The sequence below is a fragment of the Pagrus major genome, chromosome 18 (assembly GCF_040436345.1).
Source record: "Pagrus major chromosome 18, Pma_NU_1.0".
NCBI classification, from domain to species: domain Eukaryota; kingdom Metazoa; phylum Chordata; class Actinopteri; order Spariformes; family Sparidae; genus Pagrus; species Pagrus major.
In genome coordinates, this window is record NC_133232.1 from 9294334 (window position 1) to 9313610 (window position 19277).

Sequence of the window (19277 nt, forward strand, 5' to 3'; positions counted from 1 at the left end):
GTGAAAGTGTTGTGTACGCACAAAAACGCCTGTACAACAAGAAAAATGGCTGAAACTCTGCTTCATCTTCACCTTCTCTGTCGACAAACTTACCGCAGATGACATCTGGCGTGAGTAACCATCCTCTGTTCAGCCCCTCCTGCTCTCTGTGATCAACTGTACTGAGTTTGATAGTAGTCGTTTACACATTTTTCTGTTTCAATAATGAAATAGTGATTTGTATTACATGTTAACCAGCAGTCATTGCCAAGTCATCTGACAAACTAAACATAAACAGAAAGTCGACTAAAGGATGTCTCATTATCTCTCTTTTCCCTCTACACACAAAATGCCCAGGTGACTTTTTAAAATCTTTCTACTCTGGCGACTGTTGTGATTCACTTTCTTGGTGAGAAAGTGCTCTCTCAGCGTGGACGTAGGGCTGAAAGAGAGAGAAAAGGTTGCATTTTTAACCCTAACCCTCACTGGCTTAATCTGAGATATTAAACAAACTCAGCAACATCAAACACCTTCTAGTTCTCCCACCCTTGGTCTCATGAGGCCTTTTGAAATTCACAAAAACCACCAAAAAAGTGTGACACTACTGTTTCTTCTATGATTCCTTCTTCTGAACATTTTGTACAATCCCCAAAGCCGAGGTGTTAAATACTAAAGAGGAGGATTTGCTGCTCTTCAGTGTTGCCTAAATGGACAAAATGCTGGTTTAACGGCTTTGTTTTCGGACTTCAGTTTAATTCTCCTCCATAAAAAGGTGGCAGTTCTTCATCTGATGCTCTGGACTGTTGTGCTTGGCCAGCAGCACCGGCAGGGTTTCTAGTCTCAACCCTTTCCCCAGAGAAGACCGTTACCTACTGAGGGCCCCCTGTGTTTGACGTGAATCGTATAAATCCACCCCGTTACGTAAGAGATCCTGCCTTTATGCTGCTCGGAGAACAGCTCCTCTGAAGCATTGTGCTTCCTCCAAACCGACTCAGGAAGTTGTTTCCTGCTGTCAAGTCTTGGCTTCCCCTTCTGGCTGTTTGAAACGTCTTTAGCACTTCCTCTATGACGGCCTGCCCGAGTGTCGGAGGAGAACAAACGGAAAATATCCGGATAGTAATCTCTCTGTTGCCATTCCTGTTCCTATATGACTTCAACACTGCTCTTATAGTATGAGAGTTCCCATCCCAGTGGAGAAAACATGCTAAAAATATCCACACATGGTGCTGAGACCCAGTTTGGATCTGAAAACAGATGTTGAAGCTGCAAAGAAGACTTTTAGGCCGACGAGCTGCAGTTTTTCCGGCTTTACTTGTAAGAATCAATATCCAAGTCTGTGATGTCCCCAACTTTCATATTGATGGAGTGATACTGTTAATATACAGACCAACACTGTCAAACATGATCCTCCTTCATGCTGAAGGGAGCCATCTGAAGTGGTTTGGCTGTTCAAACTGCCAGCCCATATCTGTATTTTGTCATATCCAGAAGGGTTTTAGAAAGTCTAGACTGCATTTTATGCAAACTGGATCCAAACCGCATCTGGAGGTGGTTCCAATTGATTTCTACAGATGTGTCTCAGTCGTGATGTTCTGGCCGTTCAAATAATATTATAGGCTTTGTTCAGATTGCAGACATACCAGATTTGTTTCTCAAATAACATCTTTAAAGGGTAACGCCAACAATTTTACTCATTAAAGTGTGTTTACAGGTCTTGGGGGAGTGCTACTGCATATGTGAAAAAAGTAGTATTTTTTGTGGCTTCAGAGGAAGCTGCTTGTAATCTGATTAAATTGCCTCCGGTGATGTCACTCAGTGGCTAAACTGTATTGTGGGTAATGTAGGCACCAGCTTTTGAAAAGCAGTCCACTGGTCTCCTACAACACTGTTGGACTCATCATGGACAGTTTAAAAACAAATGATACACAATCGAACCAGCAGCACCAGAGATATCACCTTTTTTATTCAACACATTCTTCTTCCTTTTCAAGACAACTTAACCACTGAGTGACATAGTGTGGAGTAGTTTGTAGCCTACATAGGTTGCTGTGGTAACGACGTAGGCGTCAGTAACAACACACACTCGTGATGCAGCTTTCATATTTTTCTGTACAGAAGGCTTGCCACAATGTGCAAGCAAACAATTTAATTCAGTGCCTGTCCACAGACTGTTCTTTGTGTTGTTGTCCTCCATACTGAGCCACTCTGATGCACCTCTGTCATCTTGGATTTGATGCTGTGGAACATCTGGACTCACATTTCAAACCACTTCCAAATGTGGTTTGGATCCAATTTGCAAATGTTTTTTATGCTGTTCAGTCTTTCTAAAATCAATCTGGATACAATCTCGATATGCTAAAAATGGATTTGGTCTGGCAGTCTGAACTTAGCCAAAAAGTCTTTTGCGTCACTCAGAACCCAAGACAAAGTCAAATCTGTTTTTTTATTAGGAAGGCATTCATGAATTCTTACACAGTTACTTACGCCTGTCTCGTTACCACAGCAAACGGTGCAGACAGGTTTGTGATGTCTGGACACACAAATCTGATCACCTGCACATATCAGTGCAGACAGTGCTGACTTTCAAAGATCATAAAAGTCTTCTTCATGTATGCAAATCTGCAAAACTGGTTTTCATCTTATCTGCTGAAAAGATAATATACCGCCCACAAACGACATGCAGCCGTCTCAATCAGCGGTCTGTTGTGAGCAGCCTCTCTCAGGTCAATGTGACTCTGAGTCTTCATTCCCAGATGTTTCTGTTTGATGAGGGAGTGGTTGAGTGGGTGGGCAGCTGGGGGCTGAGACTTACATAAGGGCCATGTGCCGACCACGAACCTCGGCCAATAATGAGCTCTGTCTTCCGGGCATCGGTGGTGACTCGCGGCCTCTCTTTAATGAAAACAAGTCTTTGTGAATTACGAGGGTTAAACGGTGAGGACACTGCTGGTGAGACGACCAGAGGTCTGTTGGCCCCGTTTCCCACAGGACTCAGAGATGTATTAATAGTAACCTACTGCACATATCAGATTCTCCATGGATTTACTGTCTCATGTAGAGGACGAAGCGCCTGTTCTCAACACAAAACCCAGTGTTTGTCTTGGATTCTCCTTTTTCTCCGAGTGGTTAAACATCCTTGTTGCTGTTGTAGCCTTATTTTTGACAGAGAGAACAATCTATGAATTTGTGATGTTATCAGGATGTCTTGAGAGATAATAAACGTATTTTGTGATGTGATGCCTTCAGGAGATGTTCCTGCACACAGCTTTGAGAAGGATATTTTCTTTCATGCAGGAGCATCCACAGGTAGACCGCACTGACGTCTGCCAATGTGCTTAAATCAGTTCACTGATATCATGACATCATCAGGCTCTGACTCAGAAGTCAACAGCTGTATTCAGGTGGCCTTGACTGTGAGGAATCACAGGAGCTGCAGTGATGAGAGTTCGTGACAGGACTTTGACACTCGTACCTGTAATTATGTGTAAAAACAACACTTTACCAGCTGCATGCCTGCGTGGTGCAATAATCCGTCTCACCTTGTGAGGAGATGATCCCGTGTCTCGCTGCGGGGACGCCACATGGGATCATCATGATTCAGAGTTTGTCACGAGTTTGATTTCCTCAGGGTTGTTTTATTCTCCCAACAGAAATCACATCCTGAAGGAACAGAAGGCTGCTTCTCATCCAGACAGTAATGTTTTTATGAAAGGTCGGTTATGCCGAGCCAACGTTGGTCCTAAGAGCCAGAATTGAACGCATCGTGAAACTAATAAAATTTACGTAAATGGTCATTTTATTCTTACATACGAGGCTGAAAGGTCACTTTGTTGGACAAAGTGAGATACTGCCAGTCTTCATGTCCATGTGGAGCTGAACAACAATAACAGCATTTGAGTTCTATCCTGTCACAACAGCTGAAATGCAAGACGATATCCAGCCTCTGGTCACTAAATTCATTTAATGACACCTATATCTCACACCTTTTAGCCAATGTACCAGTTTTAAATAGAAGTTAGTGTAGAAAGTTAATGTTTGTTCTAAGACCCGAAACACCCAGACCCCAAGAAACAACACTGAAGATGATACTTAAAATCCATAATTATAAAGACTACACAGCCGCATTAGTGACGTCATCTCATTGAACTGTCACAAAAACCCGTAACTTAAACATTGTAGAGCTGCTCCTGTTTGTTAGCTCTCCTGTCACATAACTGCAGTTGTCAATATGACCAGATTTATTGTGTTTTTCGTCTTTTTTTTAACCTTTCCTGAGCCATGTTGGTGTTGTAACGTGTGTTGAGTGAGACGATGTAGTTCACTGAGCGCTTTAACACAAAACTAGATGATATTTAACTTCAGTTACAACAAACTGCGATTTTCTTGACGTGGAACATTATCTTTTAAATTGACAAACATCATATTTGCAGTTCATGGCACAATTCAAACGGGATTAAAAAAATATTATTATTATTTGTCTCTCTCCATTGACTACCATACAGTTTCTTTCCGGGTTCACTGGAAGCAGCGTGACTCCGGCTCTCTATTCAGTTATTTGGGTTTCAGGATGTGTTGTTTTATATGGATGTCAGACACAGTTTCAACCGATAGTGTTTCTCATCTTCAACCAAGTGAGTGAAGACTGTTCTAAATACAGTACAGTGTTTCAGACTTATCTGGACAGTTTGTGAATGAGATGACCCGCTGGGGAGACCGTCACCAGATAGTGTTAGAAAGATAGAGTAGGTGATAGAGGCAGAGAGCAAACTGTACTAAAGATAAAGTAGCGGGAAAAAAAGGGAAAGACAGGAAGACAGGAACTTTCTTGACGTACGGGTCTTCACTGCATGTTGTTTTTGGAGTGTAATTGTAATGTTACATGTTCAGGAAGGGGACAGCGTGACTCATTCACTGATAAATTCACTGATGGCCATCAGGACAGAAAACCTTTGGCTCAGAAATGATTGTACTGACTGGAAACAAAGGGTCATGACCTGTGATATTTTTACTCTCATATCCACTGTGGACTCACAGCCACTCACTGTTATCACGGTGTTTCTCTATTTCAGGCTCTTTATAAGTCCTGTTATCCCACACCTGCAGTAGAAGGAAAAACTCCTGACCTGTTGACTGTGTCAGCAGTCTGTCAGATATCTGTGTTTATTTATCTGAACATTCAGAGTTTTCGGACACAACAGTTCCCTCAGTAGCTGCAGGACGCCAACTGTTGCCAAAATACACTACTCCTGTGTGATACAAGTGCTGAAAATCTCATTTTTATTTTATTCTTAGTCAGGAAAACATGATGTAACGTGTACAGGGAGAAAGGAAGATTTTCTGAGATTCTTATTCCGAACAAAGATCTTCTTTTCTTACGTTTAAAAGTCAATTATTTTATTAACATGACCAATCCTCTCAAGTCGAAGTCTCCTATGTAAAACCGCTTTTGGATGCTTTCAGATCATCGTGCAAAAGGGGGAATTGATCGCTTCTCCAGTCAGATAGGAGCTAAAATCAATATCAAAGAACAGAGGTTACATTTAACGGCTTGTTCAAACAGTGAAAGTAAGGTGACGTACTGCTTGTATCATTTCCAAATGATCATGTGTATGATCAGGCCGTCAGGGTGAACTTTGGATCGACGAGACCAGGATTTACCTTTCTTATCACTGAATACGACCTGCATGGACCAATCATCAGCAGCCAATCAGCATGTACAGGACGTTTCCACAGAACTGTGGATTATGTTTGTCCGTCATAAACTGACATCTTGTTATCAGCAGGATCACCATATGCTGTGTTAGCCCAGGATAATACTCAGTGGTCCTCTGCTTGTTACGTACATGTCTGTCAGACTGTCTGTTCTGATCAGCCTGACATGCTTGTAAACAGTCAAACATCTTGAGCCTTGTTGCTGCTGAACAGTTTTGTATTTATGTGTTATGTTTTTAGAAATTCATGACACAAAAAATTAGAAATAAATATACATAAACTGCTGTGGGAGCGGCAGCGTTTTTAAAGATTGTTCTTACTGACTACCTGATGTGTTTTGCTCTGTTTTTTGTTGGTGCGATCAGATGCTTACAGTTCTTTTCTTTTTGTCTACTATTTACTAGTTAAAATACTGACGATGTCATGTTGAGATCTGGTGAGAGATCTGTGAAATGTAAACACTTTTGAGAAGTTTGGACACAGTTTGGAGACACCATAATTGTTACGTTTCAGTCACTGCCAGCTATTGTATCTGGGTTACTTTTGTTTTGACCAAAATAATGAAGATTTCAGTCAGATCTTGTCAAATGTATTGATAACCATTCTCATACTTTTTTGTTTGTGTCCTTAGTGCAGAGCAGTGGGTGGTAAAGGACAGGAAGTCAGTGGCAGTCTCAACCCAGCTGCCAGACTAAAAGTTGGAAATGTGCATTTCTGCAAACCAGAGATATGTTGAAACTTCACATTTCTTTATGTTGCAACTTCTTGTTTTTTTAGGTTCATTTTTTTAATCTTATGGTGTGACAACACTGAGCTTATTGTTAGGTTAAGACACCAAAATCACTTGGTCAGGGTTGGGAAAAGATCACGTTTTGTCTTGAAATACTTAAAAAATGTCCAGTTGTTTCACTCTTACAAATGTTTAAAGGCCGTTTCAAACATTGGTTTCTGGCTTGGCAGCATTCTCATCTAGCTGTCACACCATAATAATCATCCTGACATGAAAATCAGCTCATATACATGTAATGTAATGTGACAGTGATATGACGTATGAAACAAATTTGAAGGGGAAATTCAGTCATTATCTACTCACCCTCAGGCCGATGCAAAGTTAGGCGAAGCTTTGAAGTCCACAAAACATTTTTTGGAGCTACCCAGCAAAATAGCATTCTCCTTAACAACTAAAGTAGCTGGAGACTACACCCAAAAAACATAAAATGCTTCCATACAGCTTGTCTGGAGTAGCCAAAAGATTCCAAATTGATTTGAAAAGACTTTATTTGCACCTGTTTTAAGCCGACATCTTCACTGTAGCTGCAAAGCTAAAAGCATTCGCACACACGCCATCTAAAGTGGCTGCACAAGCTCGACCGTGTCAAGGGTGTAAATCATATCTTTTCAAATCAATCTGGGATCTCAGCGCTTCCAAAGACTTGGATTACGCCGGCCAAGCTGTATGGAGCAATTTATGGGGTTTGTTTTTGGTTGTTTTTATAACATTTTAAAACAAGCTAGTGACTATCCAACTACTTCAGTTGTTTAGGAGAATGCTGCAGCGCTGTTTTGATGTGAAGATCCAGAAATGTTTTGTGGACTACGTGAATTCACCTTACTTTCCATTGGCTTTGGGGTGGGTAGATAATGACTGAACTTTTCATTTTCATTTTCTAGAGTGTAAATAAACGGATCCAAACACGCCTGAAAAGACTGAGTGTACACGATAAAGCTTACATCCTAAACACAGGTGCAAATACGACTGCATTAAAGGGTATTAATCAGTCTAAAAAGGCTGAATATGTTTGGACTTGTCCGAGCTTGCTGTCTGTATCACTGGTGAGATTTCTGTGGGCAAGATGTTATTTGCCACCAAAATCCAGGCTGTAGGAAATCACCCAGCAAGCTTTGCAGTCGATTAAGTCAAGCTTTCAGTGAGAGTACCGCATAATTATGGGTCTAATCAAATCCAAAGATAGCATCAAAAGGAACTTTGTGTGTGTGTGTTGAGGCTGAGGGAGCGTTATCAGACCCGTATTTACTGTTTCTACCCTGTGAAATTCAACATGCTTGGTCAGGATCTTTCCTTTGCAGCGGACTCGCCATGACAGTCGGCATCTCTCTGATCAAAGTCAGTCCAGTGAGGGTTTTAAATAATCCACTTATTATTGTGAAGATAGCATAATAACATTCACCAGAGAGAAGTGCATTTCAAGGGTGTGTGTGTATATGACAGAGTGAGGAGGTTTATTATTTAAAAAGGAGTATCTTATCTTTGTAATCGAACAGGTGGCTCCCAAAGCACTGAGCTCTCCTTGAGTCAGTCAACATGTTCAGTAAGTGGATAAGATTTATAAACAGAAACAGAGGAAGATTAAGGTACAGTAGGACTTTTTTTTCCTCTGCTGCATAAGAGTTTCACCCTAATTTTCCTGTTAGCACATCAACAACGTCTGTTGCAGGAAATTATTGATTTATTTATAGCTTATTTTTAGACAGCTTTTAGTCTTATATAACACAAAACACACAGCCCCTGAGCTGAGGAAAAGAGCTGTGGCAGCAGCAACAGCCTTCTTCAGAGGCTAACGTTAACACAAAGCACATAGCACCTGAGCCAAGCTTACCCAGTGAGCACAAAGCACACAGCCCCTGAGCCAAGTTCACCACAGGGCTGAGTCTGAGTCCCAGATTGTCAAATACCAACACTTTGGGTTCACGTCTCGGGTCCGACACCAACGAAGAGCGTCAGTATTTGATGAGCTGAACAATCAACTATCTTTGTTCAGAATCTTACGCAGTGTTGCTTTAAATTCAGTTTAATTGAGGTACCAACATAAAACAATATGGAAGCCTATTTCTGCCAGTTAAAGAAAAAAAAAGATGAAAACTTACTTATGATAGAAAAAATAGTAATCCCAGTGTACATCATAATTATGAAAAAAGTCTAAATGATGAGAAGAATTGCGATTTTTTTAAAATCTCATAATTATGCCATTTTATTTCATAAATATGACTTTTTAAATCTCATAATTACGACTTCTTTGTCACTTAATTATGACTTACCATGGGAAATTAATCTTCGTTAAATGTCGATTTTTATCTCAGGTTTTTTCTCTAAATGGGCTTCTATTAAAAACTAGATATACTCTATAGCTTGAACAATTCCAGTTTTGGCGCCCCCCAGTGACGGTATCAATAAAGAAACTGAGATTGATCATAATAATTATAATTTGAAAGACTGCTGTTTTGCTTTACTTCCTGTAAAGGAATATAATTTATTGTTTAAACTCTCCTATATCACTTTGACAGTGTATTAGTAGGTGGTAAGTAGTAGGCCTACATCACTTTATCAATAAAGTTAATTTATTCCTGATCATTTTCAAGTGACTGACAGTAGTTTTATAGTTTTTGCTTTGGTCACCCTCCAGAATGTTCCTTTAACGCTCTTGTGTTTGGAGCTGTGTTCGGGGGAGGGCCCAGCTGGTGGGAACGGCCTCATGACGTACCTCTGTTGACAGTAGTAAAACCTCCACACACACACACACACACACTCAGTCACCCACCTACACACACACGCACACACACACTCTCTCCCGCCGAGCTGCCAGTGAGCCGCAGCCGCTCCACGCTTCTCCATCCCCGCGTCCTCTGCGCACCGCGGTGCCTCTCTGCTCTGCGCGTCCAGCTGTGCGCACATCACCGGACCTGAAACTGAACTGTTTAAACCCCGGACTGACTTTGGGAAACGGGAATATGGCTTCTAAAGCGCTGGAGTGTCTGAATCTCTCGGAGGAGCAGACTAAAATTCTGGAGGAGAGTTTCTGCAAATATAGCAGGCATCCGGACGGGACGACGCTCATGTTGATCGCTGCGGAGTGCGGACTGTCAGAGCAGGAAACACTAGTGAGTACAAACCTGATGTCATTAATAACACAAAGTCTAATAATGTGTCACTTTAACTGGTAGAGAATGAGTGGAACTAAGTTTTACTCATGTCAGTAGGTTTCTGATAGTGGTGGTTGTCCTGATCAGATAGTGTCTTGGATTTCTAGAAATCTATTCCTGTGGTGACTGATAACATGTTTAATGCTTAAAAGTAAGATGATTTTATGATTTGTTGTGATTTCCTTTGGAATCACTTTAGATTTTAGGATGATTTAATGTATTGTAATGAATTTTCAGTGGAAATTCAGGTCATACCAGTGATGGAAGTGTTGTAAAATGTAGCAGGTACCTTATTCTTCTACTCCACTACATTTATTTGATAACTTTAGTTACCAGATACTAATTTATTTCATTTGCAATCAGATTTTTCAACAAAATCAGAAAAATGATGAATATTGTATCCGATAATCAGTCGACCCATAGTGCACAGTACATACCAGAGGTGGAGGAAGTACTCACATCTTGTACTGAAGTAAAAGTGTAGAAATACTTTGTTACAAGTAAAAGTTATGCATTCAGACATTTACTGAAGTAAAAGTACAAAAGTATCAGCATCAAAATAAAGTACCAAAAGTAAAAGTACTCATAATGCAGAATGGCATATCTCAGCCTAACGTATATAATATTATTCCATTAGAATTCTTGCTGCATTAATGTGTTCATCTCTTTAATACTGAAGCTGGTAAATGTGGTTTAATATCTGCTCTGGGATCAATAAAGTTTATCTTAATCTTTATTATTACGTAACAGTTTATTAGTAATTAATATTATGGAATACTAAACTAAATCTACAAAGTAACTAGTAACTTAAGTTGTACAAGATAAGTAGTGGAGTAAAAAGTACAGTATTTGCCTCTGAACTGCAGAGAAGTAGCAGAAAATAGAAATACTCAAGTATCTCAAAATTGTACTTAAGAACAGTACTTGAGTAAATGCACTTAGTTACTTTCCCTCACTGTTGCCTTCATATAAATATATATTCTGCATATAATTTACTTGTACTTGGTATTTCAGTATATTTATTGCCAGAGAAATACTTTTGATACTTTAAGTACTATTCGCATGGATTACATTCACAAATATTTTAAAACGTAAAACTTTATTTGCAATACAAAATATTTTATTTGTGAAGTTACAAATAGTGTTTTACTCCCAAATATAGGGAAGCACAAGTTTAATGTCTAAAATTACTTGAGTAAACTACCTATAAACTGTTCTGAACTACAGTACTTGAGTAAATGAACTTTGTCACTCCTTTCCATCTTTTTATTGAATTCGCCAGCACTGACAAGAAAAACAGTTGATCTAGACTCAGGAAACTTGACTTTAAGGCATCAATTTGGTGTCAATACAGTTTACAAGTTGTCTTTTTTTTACCACTGATATCTCCCAGAAATAACCACAAACTGTTTCGAGAAGAAAAACAAAAAGTACATCTGTTTATCTAAAGGTAAAAAAAAGAGTGATGTGAAACTTGGAGCTGCTGCACTGACAGAGAATAGAGCTTTAGAGAGGTTTGTGAATGATCTTAGTATTCCTGTTAAAAGATGTGATGAAATAATCCTCCTCTGAGTGTAAACACTGACCACAGAGGCAGCAGCGCCCCGTTGATCGTCAGTGGAGCGGCTCCAGGTTGTATTTCCTGATGAAGTCGTGTCAGAGTCGAGTTTCCTGATCCAACGTCCATTCAGCACTGATTCATCTGCACAGGGTGACTTAAAGTGTAAAGAGAGGACTTTAAGGGAAGATCATCAGTTGGTCAAACAGTGAGGGTGTGACTGTGACGTCACTTCTGTTGGTGCAGTTTGTGTAGCTGGTGATGCGGTCGCTGTCGCTGCTCGTGTTTCTGCGGCTTTCATATTTGGTCGGATGTGGGAAACGCGTTTTTACTGAGCTGTGAGGAGAAAAGAATAAAAACTGAAAACACATAAGCTCAAGTGTTTGTAAGTCTCTAAATCTGCAGCAGAACTTTAATGCACAGATGAAACCATTTGTCAATCTAATCTAGAAATCTAATCTTTTGATGATAAATGCATAGTTAATAAAAATGTTCAAGCAGCTTTTGAATGTGAGAGTTTATCGCATTTCTTTGTCTTATCTGAAACTGAATATCTTCATGTTTTTTACTGTTGTTCCTGCAAAACAAACATTTTAAACTACTATCTGACATTTTAAAGACCAAAACAACTGATTCATTGTCAATTCAATTGGTAGATTAAAAGTTAATGACGAACGTTTGCAGTTGAAGTCAGTTTTAATCATTGAATTTATTTAAAAGATTTTGAGCTTGGGAACAGTACTTTCACAAAATAATCTTAACTCTGAGTCCGCTCGCAAGCTTTTTCCAGAGCTTTCAACCACATATTCATCAGCAGGAGTTTGCTCTGACTCCAAACTTAAAAATGACAAAGTTTGAAAGTGAGAAAAACAGCAGCCATTTTGATTGAAAGGTCCAATTTATAAGACTTCCCCACTCTTCAAATACTGAGGCTTTGGGATGGCGACCGATCCGACCTTCGATCCTAAAGTGTTGGTATTTGAAACTCAAAAATCAACTTTCTTACAAATTGGACCTTTGACGTCAGACCAGGGTTTGAGGTAAAACATCTGCTTTCTAAATCTTGATCAGTTTTATTTTGTAATTGCTTGTAGGACATGTGTAGTCACAAGTTAGAGGTCAAGGAAATAAAGCTGCTGTGAGCGATAACTTTTATTCTCTAATCTGCTGATGATTAACTCTGCCCAGGAGGTTATGTTTTACCCTTGTCTGTTTGTTTGTTGGTTGGTTTGTCAGCAGGATTACACAGAAACTGCTGAACAAATTTACACAAAACTTGGATAGATAATGGGTCTCTGTCCAAAATAGACCCCATTAACTTTTAGTGTAGATCTAGATAAAGGGACGGATCCAGGATTTTTTTTCTCACTTTCTTTAACATTGCGAGATTTACAACATTTTGGTTAATTTTCAGGGAATAATGCATGAATCTTGATGAAAATAATCAGGTTTAAGGAGACTTTTGGGCCTTGGCGGAGGTATGCTCTCCACTGAGGACCATTCTAGTTCTCTAGATTAACCAATTAATCGTTTTGTTTATAAAATGTAATAAAATAGTGTAAAATGTCCATCCCAGTCTCTCAAAATCCAAGGTGATGTCTTTGAATGTCTTGTTTGTCAGTCCAAAACCAAAAGATATTCAGTTTAATATGATATAAAACTGAGGAATTCTCCATATTTTATAGGCCAAAAAACAGCTTGTTGTGATCAACATAGTTGGCGATTATTTTTCTGGCGATAAGTTGACTCGTCGTTGCACAGCAGGAACAGCAGCAACTTTCCCCAAATGAGAAACAGGTAGATCATCGCAGCTCCAGAGCTTATAAATAAACACATTCCTATTAAAATCAAACCAGAAACACATCCACTCCGGCAGCAAAGAGCCGGCAGATAGCGATTGTTAAGTTTGTTGTTACAGTCATGAATTGAGAGGAAAAAAATGCCAATTATACAAAACATCACATTATCACTTCTATGTAAGGTATTTAATCTCTCCCACATGTAAACACTCCCACCTCCTCCTCTATCTGAGGAATGTCTTGGACCTACTGTAAAGTCTGTCCAACTGTCACATCAGGAGCCAGATGTGAAGCTTCAGAGTGCAGATAACGACCAACGTGAGAGTGAACTGAAGTTACGCAGATACTGTACCTCCAGCAGCATTCCTCTGAGAGACACATCATTGTGAAAACACTCTGAGAATTTTAAGTCGTCATACATTAAAGAAAAATGGTGTTTGTCACTCAGGTGGTTTTTCCTCCTCAGGCTCCTGCAGGCAAACAACAACAGGACTATTTGCTTAGCTGTACTCAGCAGGAGGTAAAACCCTACATGCAAATTCTGTCATTTGAGTTGACGCAGCATCAGGTTCGTTTTGTAGGCAAATTTCTGCTCATGCTTGTGCTCGTGAGGCTGACAGATGGGTTAACAGAGCGATCACATGGTAGGGAACGTGTCCTTTCATGAGCTCTTTCAGTACATTTAATCAATTCATAACTCATCGTCACACTCATGCTTGTCACTGGTTTTTCCACTTTGACTGCACAAGCCAGTTCCTCTAGATTTACACAGGCACTGAAACAGTCTGCAGCTGCTCTGATCTTCACGTGTCAGCGGGTACATCAGCTGAAGTATTTTGTAGTAGAAGTGCAGGTGTCACCTCTTTTACACCATATCTACGCTGGCTGTGTAGCAAAATACCTGAAGCCTAAAAATATGCTTTTATGTGCATGAAGAGTAAGTGAAACAAGAGCTGTCACGTGGCTGCTCATCAAATTGTGTCTTTTGTCCAACCAACGAACAAAACCCAATGACTCTTCATTTACTTCCATAAATGACAAAGTATAGCAGCAAATCCTCACATTTAAGAAGCTGGAACCAGTAAAAGTTTGACATTTTTAAATGTCCATTAATCGATTTTTACTAATCGATTAATGGACTGATCGTTGTAGCTGCAGTGTAAGATGAGTGTAAAAAAGGAAAAAACATGACCTGTGTAGGGATCCTGTAAAGCAGAAATAATGCTTCTGCAAACACACACATAAACGTCTCAGAGGACCCAATGTGCACACCCTCCAAACCCCCACTGAGCAAAAACATATCCAAAATACGTCCTTTCAGCATCTTTGCTGACACTGAAGTTCTTTTCAACTACAGCTACAGATGTCTAAAGAACTTCTTGTGGTTCAAAATTAAAGTTTTGGTGACAGCCATATTTTAGTCCATGCAGCAAAAACTACAGGGTGGATTTGAACCCCAGGACTCAACCTCAGTAGCATGATGAGACATGTACTTTACCAGGAGAGCTATTTATCAGCCTTATTACATATCATGTTTTGGTCATCAAGTAGGTAAATGTTCCAAGGTCCTGACCACAATAATAACAGTAAAGCTAACCTTCTTGTGTAATATTGCTGAATCAATCTGATATTCACTTACCTGAGTATCATATTAGTAAAGATTGAAAGTATTATTGGTAAGTGTAAGCATTACTGTCCATAAAATGATCCCCCACTAACATGGCAAGGCTGCATAAGACAAGATCCAGTCCTCAGTCCGCGTACAATTCTGTTAGCCGAAGCTAACTAGCTAACAAGGCTTTAGCAGCTGGAGTTAGCCAAACCAAGTGTGGGTATCGTCATTATTTTGCAACAACACACCTACATGAAACGATAACGATTGACACAGCACCAAAAAACACAAAGAGGTTGTCATATTAGAAAGGATTGTAACTTTGATAGACACACACTTTATTGAAAAACTACTATAACAGCCAAGCTCCATCTTTAGCCTGTCATTGCTACAACAGCAGAGGTGTTTCATCATCTGACCCGGTCCACTGAGGTTTATAAATCAGCCTTTTCTGCCTCCAGAGAGGCCATGATAACTGCACGCTGCTGCTTCCTAATTCCTCCCCCAGTGTTAGTGACTGTTTCCATTCATAGTATACAAAGGTGGGAGAAGCCGGGCCGACCTGACAGGGGAAGCCTGGTCCGGGGTGAGGTAAAGGTCTGGCCCCTCATCAAAAGACCTGACTTCATTTCCAGCTGATGTGTGGCTTTTCTTTTCGTTTTTTTTTTTCTGGCTTTATTTTTCTTCCTGCCGCCCCCCCTGTCGAGTATTAACAAAGCTGTCATTGGAGAAGGTTTAGCTGAAGAAACACGCCCCGGCTACCACTCCCCGTTTCACATTAACAACATTTACAACTTGCTTCAGCCTTTGTGCGGCATGTTTGAGCTCCTTTCATGGACAGTTTTATTTGTTTTCTGTCAATGACATAAAGGTAGAGTCAAGTTTGAAAGACCTCGTTATGTAACCCAGAGCTAGTCAAAAGGGAAAAAACTACACAAGCGGTAATGTAAGGGTCAGCAGGATTATAAATCTCACCATTAATGTCCTGAAGTGGCATGTGTGCTTTTATAAGACATTCAAAGATCTTTTGCACTTTGAAAACAGAGCAGAAACAAAACAAAGTTCAAAACAACTGCCTTCCATTCAAAACCTGGTAGAGAAAATGAGCGTTTTGAAAGACTAAACCTTTACAGACTGGATCTTCTTAGAAATATCTGATGATGAACTAAAGTAACTTTTAAGTATCTCCAAAAAATTATGTCCTGCACCATAAGAAATGAGAGTATGAAATCCCAAAACACAGAATGCAGCATGAACAGCCAATTCTTGAATTGATTTAGTCTCAAACCCAGATGACTGCAAATGAGAATCTCATGTGTTTTCAGTACGAAATGTGGAAACTGTCCCTCCTGCCAGGCATGTCTCACACAGCCAGCCAGGGTCTCGTGTCTTAAGGCCGCCGATCAGAATCCCTCCCTTTCCCCTCGGTGTTATCGAGATGATGTAAGCATTGTTGTGAATCCCCTGACAACACGAACCGCAAAACAGCAATGCGCCGGGTCACGGGTGTGTGTCAAGGCACTCGGCACAGTCATCATGTGGTCAGAGGCTCAGTGATGCAGTGTTTGGTGCAGCGGTCAGAGAGCAGTCGGCTTTTGCAGGGAACTGGATCAGATCCAGTCAGTCCAACATTCTCTTATTAAATGAGACGGAAACATTCGTCTTCTGCGGTTTCTCTGATACGACTTAGCCTCAGGGTCACTGCTGTGTCTGAATGAGTCAGTGACCACATTTACATGCACCAAGAAATGTGACTGTATGTCTTCATGGAGGTAATGAGAGGAACATAGCTACATTCAATGACTCTTTTAATCATAGATTTTATATTTGGGGTTTCTGTGTTGGTGATTGACTGCGCTGTAAACACAGAAATAACAAACAAAAACAGAAAAACTAAAAACAGCTGGTGTGAAGATCCATGATGCTAACAGACCATCAACTCAGACCAGAAACCTTTTCATTAGTTAACCTGAACAAAACCTAAATTCTGGGTTAAGTTGGTATTTTAGGTGCCTAAACATAACTTTCAGGCATCCAGTAAATGTTTTTCTAACAGCTCTCATGATATCCTACAAATAGCATATTGTTACATGCTAAACATTAACATGTTAACGCGTCCACTGTAGTCACACTGATTTTAATAGTATAGTAACAATTTAACAAGGGACATATGAGGCTACATTTATTGTATTGTGAAAATTTTAAATAGCTAATGGCTGAATGCTAAAATGCTAAATGTTACATGCTAAAATGTCAGGATATGTTAAATTCAATAGCTGCTTGCATGTTGTAGTTAACATGCTTACATTGGAACACTAAAGTACACAATGTTACACGCTAAATGTTAGCGTATGTTAAATTTAAATGTTAAATTTCTCTGTAGCCTACTGATGCACAGACATTAACATGCTAACACGCAAAATGTACGTTATGTTAAATGTTAGCATATTTTAAATGAAATCACTTGTTGCAATGCTAAAATGTTGCATGCTAAAAGTTAGCATGTTTTAAATGAAGTAACTTGTTTCAATGCTAAAATGTTACATGCTAAATTTTAGCATATTTTAATGAAATAGCTTGTTTCAATGCTAAAATGTTACATGCTAAATCCTAGCGTATGCTAACTTCAATAGCTGTGTATCAGTGTGTGGATGTTAACATGTAATGTTGGGATGCAAAATGTCAGCATATTTTAAATTCATTCTTGTTACATGGATGTCAACATGTTAATGTTAGAATGCTAAATGTTAGTGTATGTTATATTTGATAGCTGTTAAGCGGTGCATGGATGTTATCCTGCTAATGCTAGAATTCTAAATGTTACATGCTAAATGTCAACATATATTAAATTCAGTAGCAATTAACATGGATTTTGACGTACTAAAGTTTCAATGCTGAAACATGCTCAACCACAACATAGGCCCTAAATTAAGTTTACTGGGTTGTTAACATGCTAATGCTAGATTTGCAAGATGGAAAACATAGTAGGCTACATAGTAGATTTTAGCACGTTTAATTTAATAGCTGCTAGCATGCTAACTTTAGCCATGTTAACATACTCGTGGCAAAGAAGGCCTATGTTATTTAGTGAATAACATGTTGCTCATGACATTGTTAGCTTGCTAACATGCTATGGCCATGTAGCCTCCACTTAGGGGGGGTGGAAGTGTGCAAGTTCACTGTTAATATTATGAAAATGTTGGATATTTTGGGCTTTGGGGATTTCGGGCTATCATGTTCTGACTAAAGCGTCTTATTTGACTGATATAGATCCTCTAATTTCTAAACATTTCCTTTCTCCAAGCATGTCACATCAGCTTCATATAGACTTGCACATTTGTAGTAATGTCCAGGCTGGTGGCCACAATGTTCAAATGACCTCAAAACAAACTGTCACAGACAGTTGAAACATTTCACAGGTCTTCAAGTTCCACATTAGTAGTACCACCGTTGTTGTAGTGTATTATGTGTCTTGCTTGAATACTCTCAATAACAGCACATGTAAACAAAAATATTAGGTTGCCTTCGCTGAGCTTAAGTCTCAGTGAGGGTTAAATAATTGTTGTGTATGTAAATATAACCTGCCGCCTGAGGATGAGGAAAGTATAACAATGAATCTGGAGAGCATGGTATTTTGTTCAAATCATTCAACTCCACCTGTGTAACTTCTCAGGAGTATTCATGTCAGCCGGACCAGTTACCTCATCGCTCTCGTGTTTCCGGCAACCAAAACCTTAACCTGCTGTTAACAGATTTTAACACCTCCCTCCGTCCTGTCTTTCTTGTTTGCTCCAGGTATGGTTCAAGCATCGTAACGAACAGTGGAGGAAGGCGGAGGGTCTTCCAGCTAAACACGGATCGGTGTTGGACTGAAGAATCTGCTGGATGCCTGAAGCTCTGAGCTGACCCTGTTTCTCCTGGACAAACTGAACCCTACCCACCCATGAGCTCTCTTTTTGTATCTATGAAGCTATTTTAACTTTCTGTATGTTATGTGAAGGTGTTTGTGTTGCTGCCAATATAACCGCCATGTTTACAGAAATAAACATATTGTTATTATGAGTTAAAACGACTCGAGTGTGCTTTGAGGCTGCTGTACTGTACGTCTGGGGTTCAAATTCACTGAGGAAGCAGAGTTATACAATGGTGGGATGAAGTTCAGAAGGGGTGGGGGGTGCGGGGGGGTTTGGGGTCAGTGTGCTTTTGTTTTCAGGCTTTGTTTACATGCATGTCTGTCAGCAGGGAGCGGAGCTGGACGCCGGGAATATAAAAGATGTAAGGAAGCGCTGCGATCACAATAGATGCTGCTGGAATCAGCTGCGGCTGTCCAGGAACTTTCAGGGACAAATCTGGAACAAGTCCAGTAGTACAGGAGGGAGGGAGGGAGGGAGGGAGGGGGTGGACATGTGAGCCGGCTGAGCTGAGTGGCATCATGGGCTAAACAAATAACAGGTGATGTCATTTCATTGTCTCTTTTTTCTGTGACCGCTCTCTTTAAAAAAGGATGTGATCTCAGCAGCCAGTGAGAGTTCAACGCCTCAAAAAGATATTCTGTGTTTTTCTTTCCGCCGAGAAATTTGAAGTCAAACAAAAGTAAGACTTTAAACTAAAAGAAAGAGAGTGTGCTTTGTTTACTTTGTTAATACTGACAGTACAGGGTGTCCATTAGCTCAGTTGG

At 39.9% G+C, this 19277-nt stretch overlaps 1 protein-coding gene across 1 annotated transcript; it reads left to right on the forward strand.

Annotated features, from left to right (window-relative positions):
- The first annotated feature begins 9231 nt into the window (after positions 1–9231).
- Positions 9232–18668, forward strand: hopx (HOP homeobox). The gene is made up of 2 exons (XM_073487630.1): positions 9232–9588; positions 18395–18668. The coding sequence occupies exons 1-2, from the start codon at positions 9439–9441 to the stop codon at positions 18470–18472; spliced, it is 228 nt and encodes a 75-aa protein (XP_073343731.1). The 5' UTR covers positions 9232–9438; the 3' UTR covers positions 18473–18668.
- Positions 18669–19277: the final 609 nt, after the last annotated feature.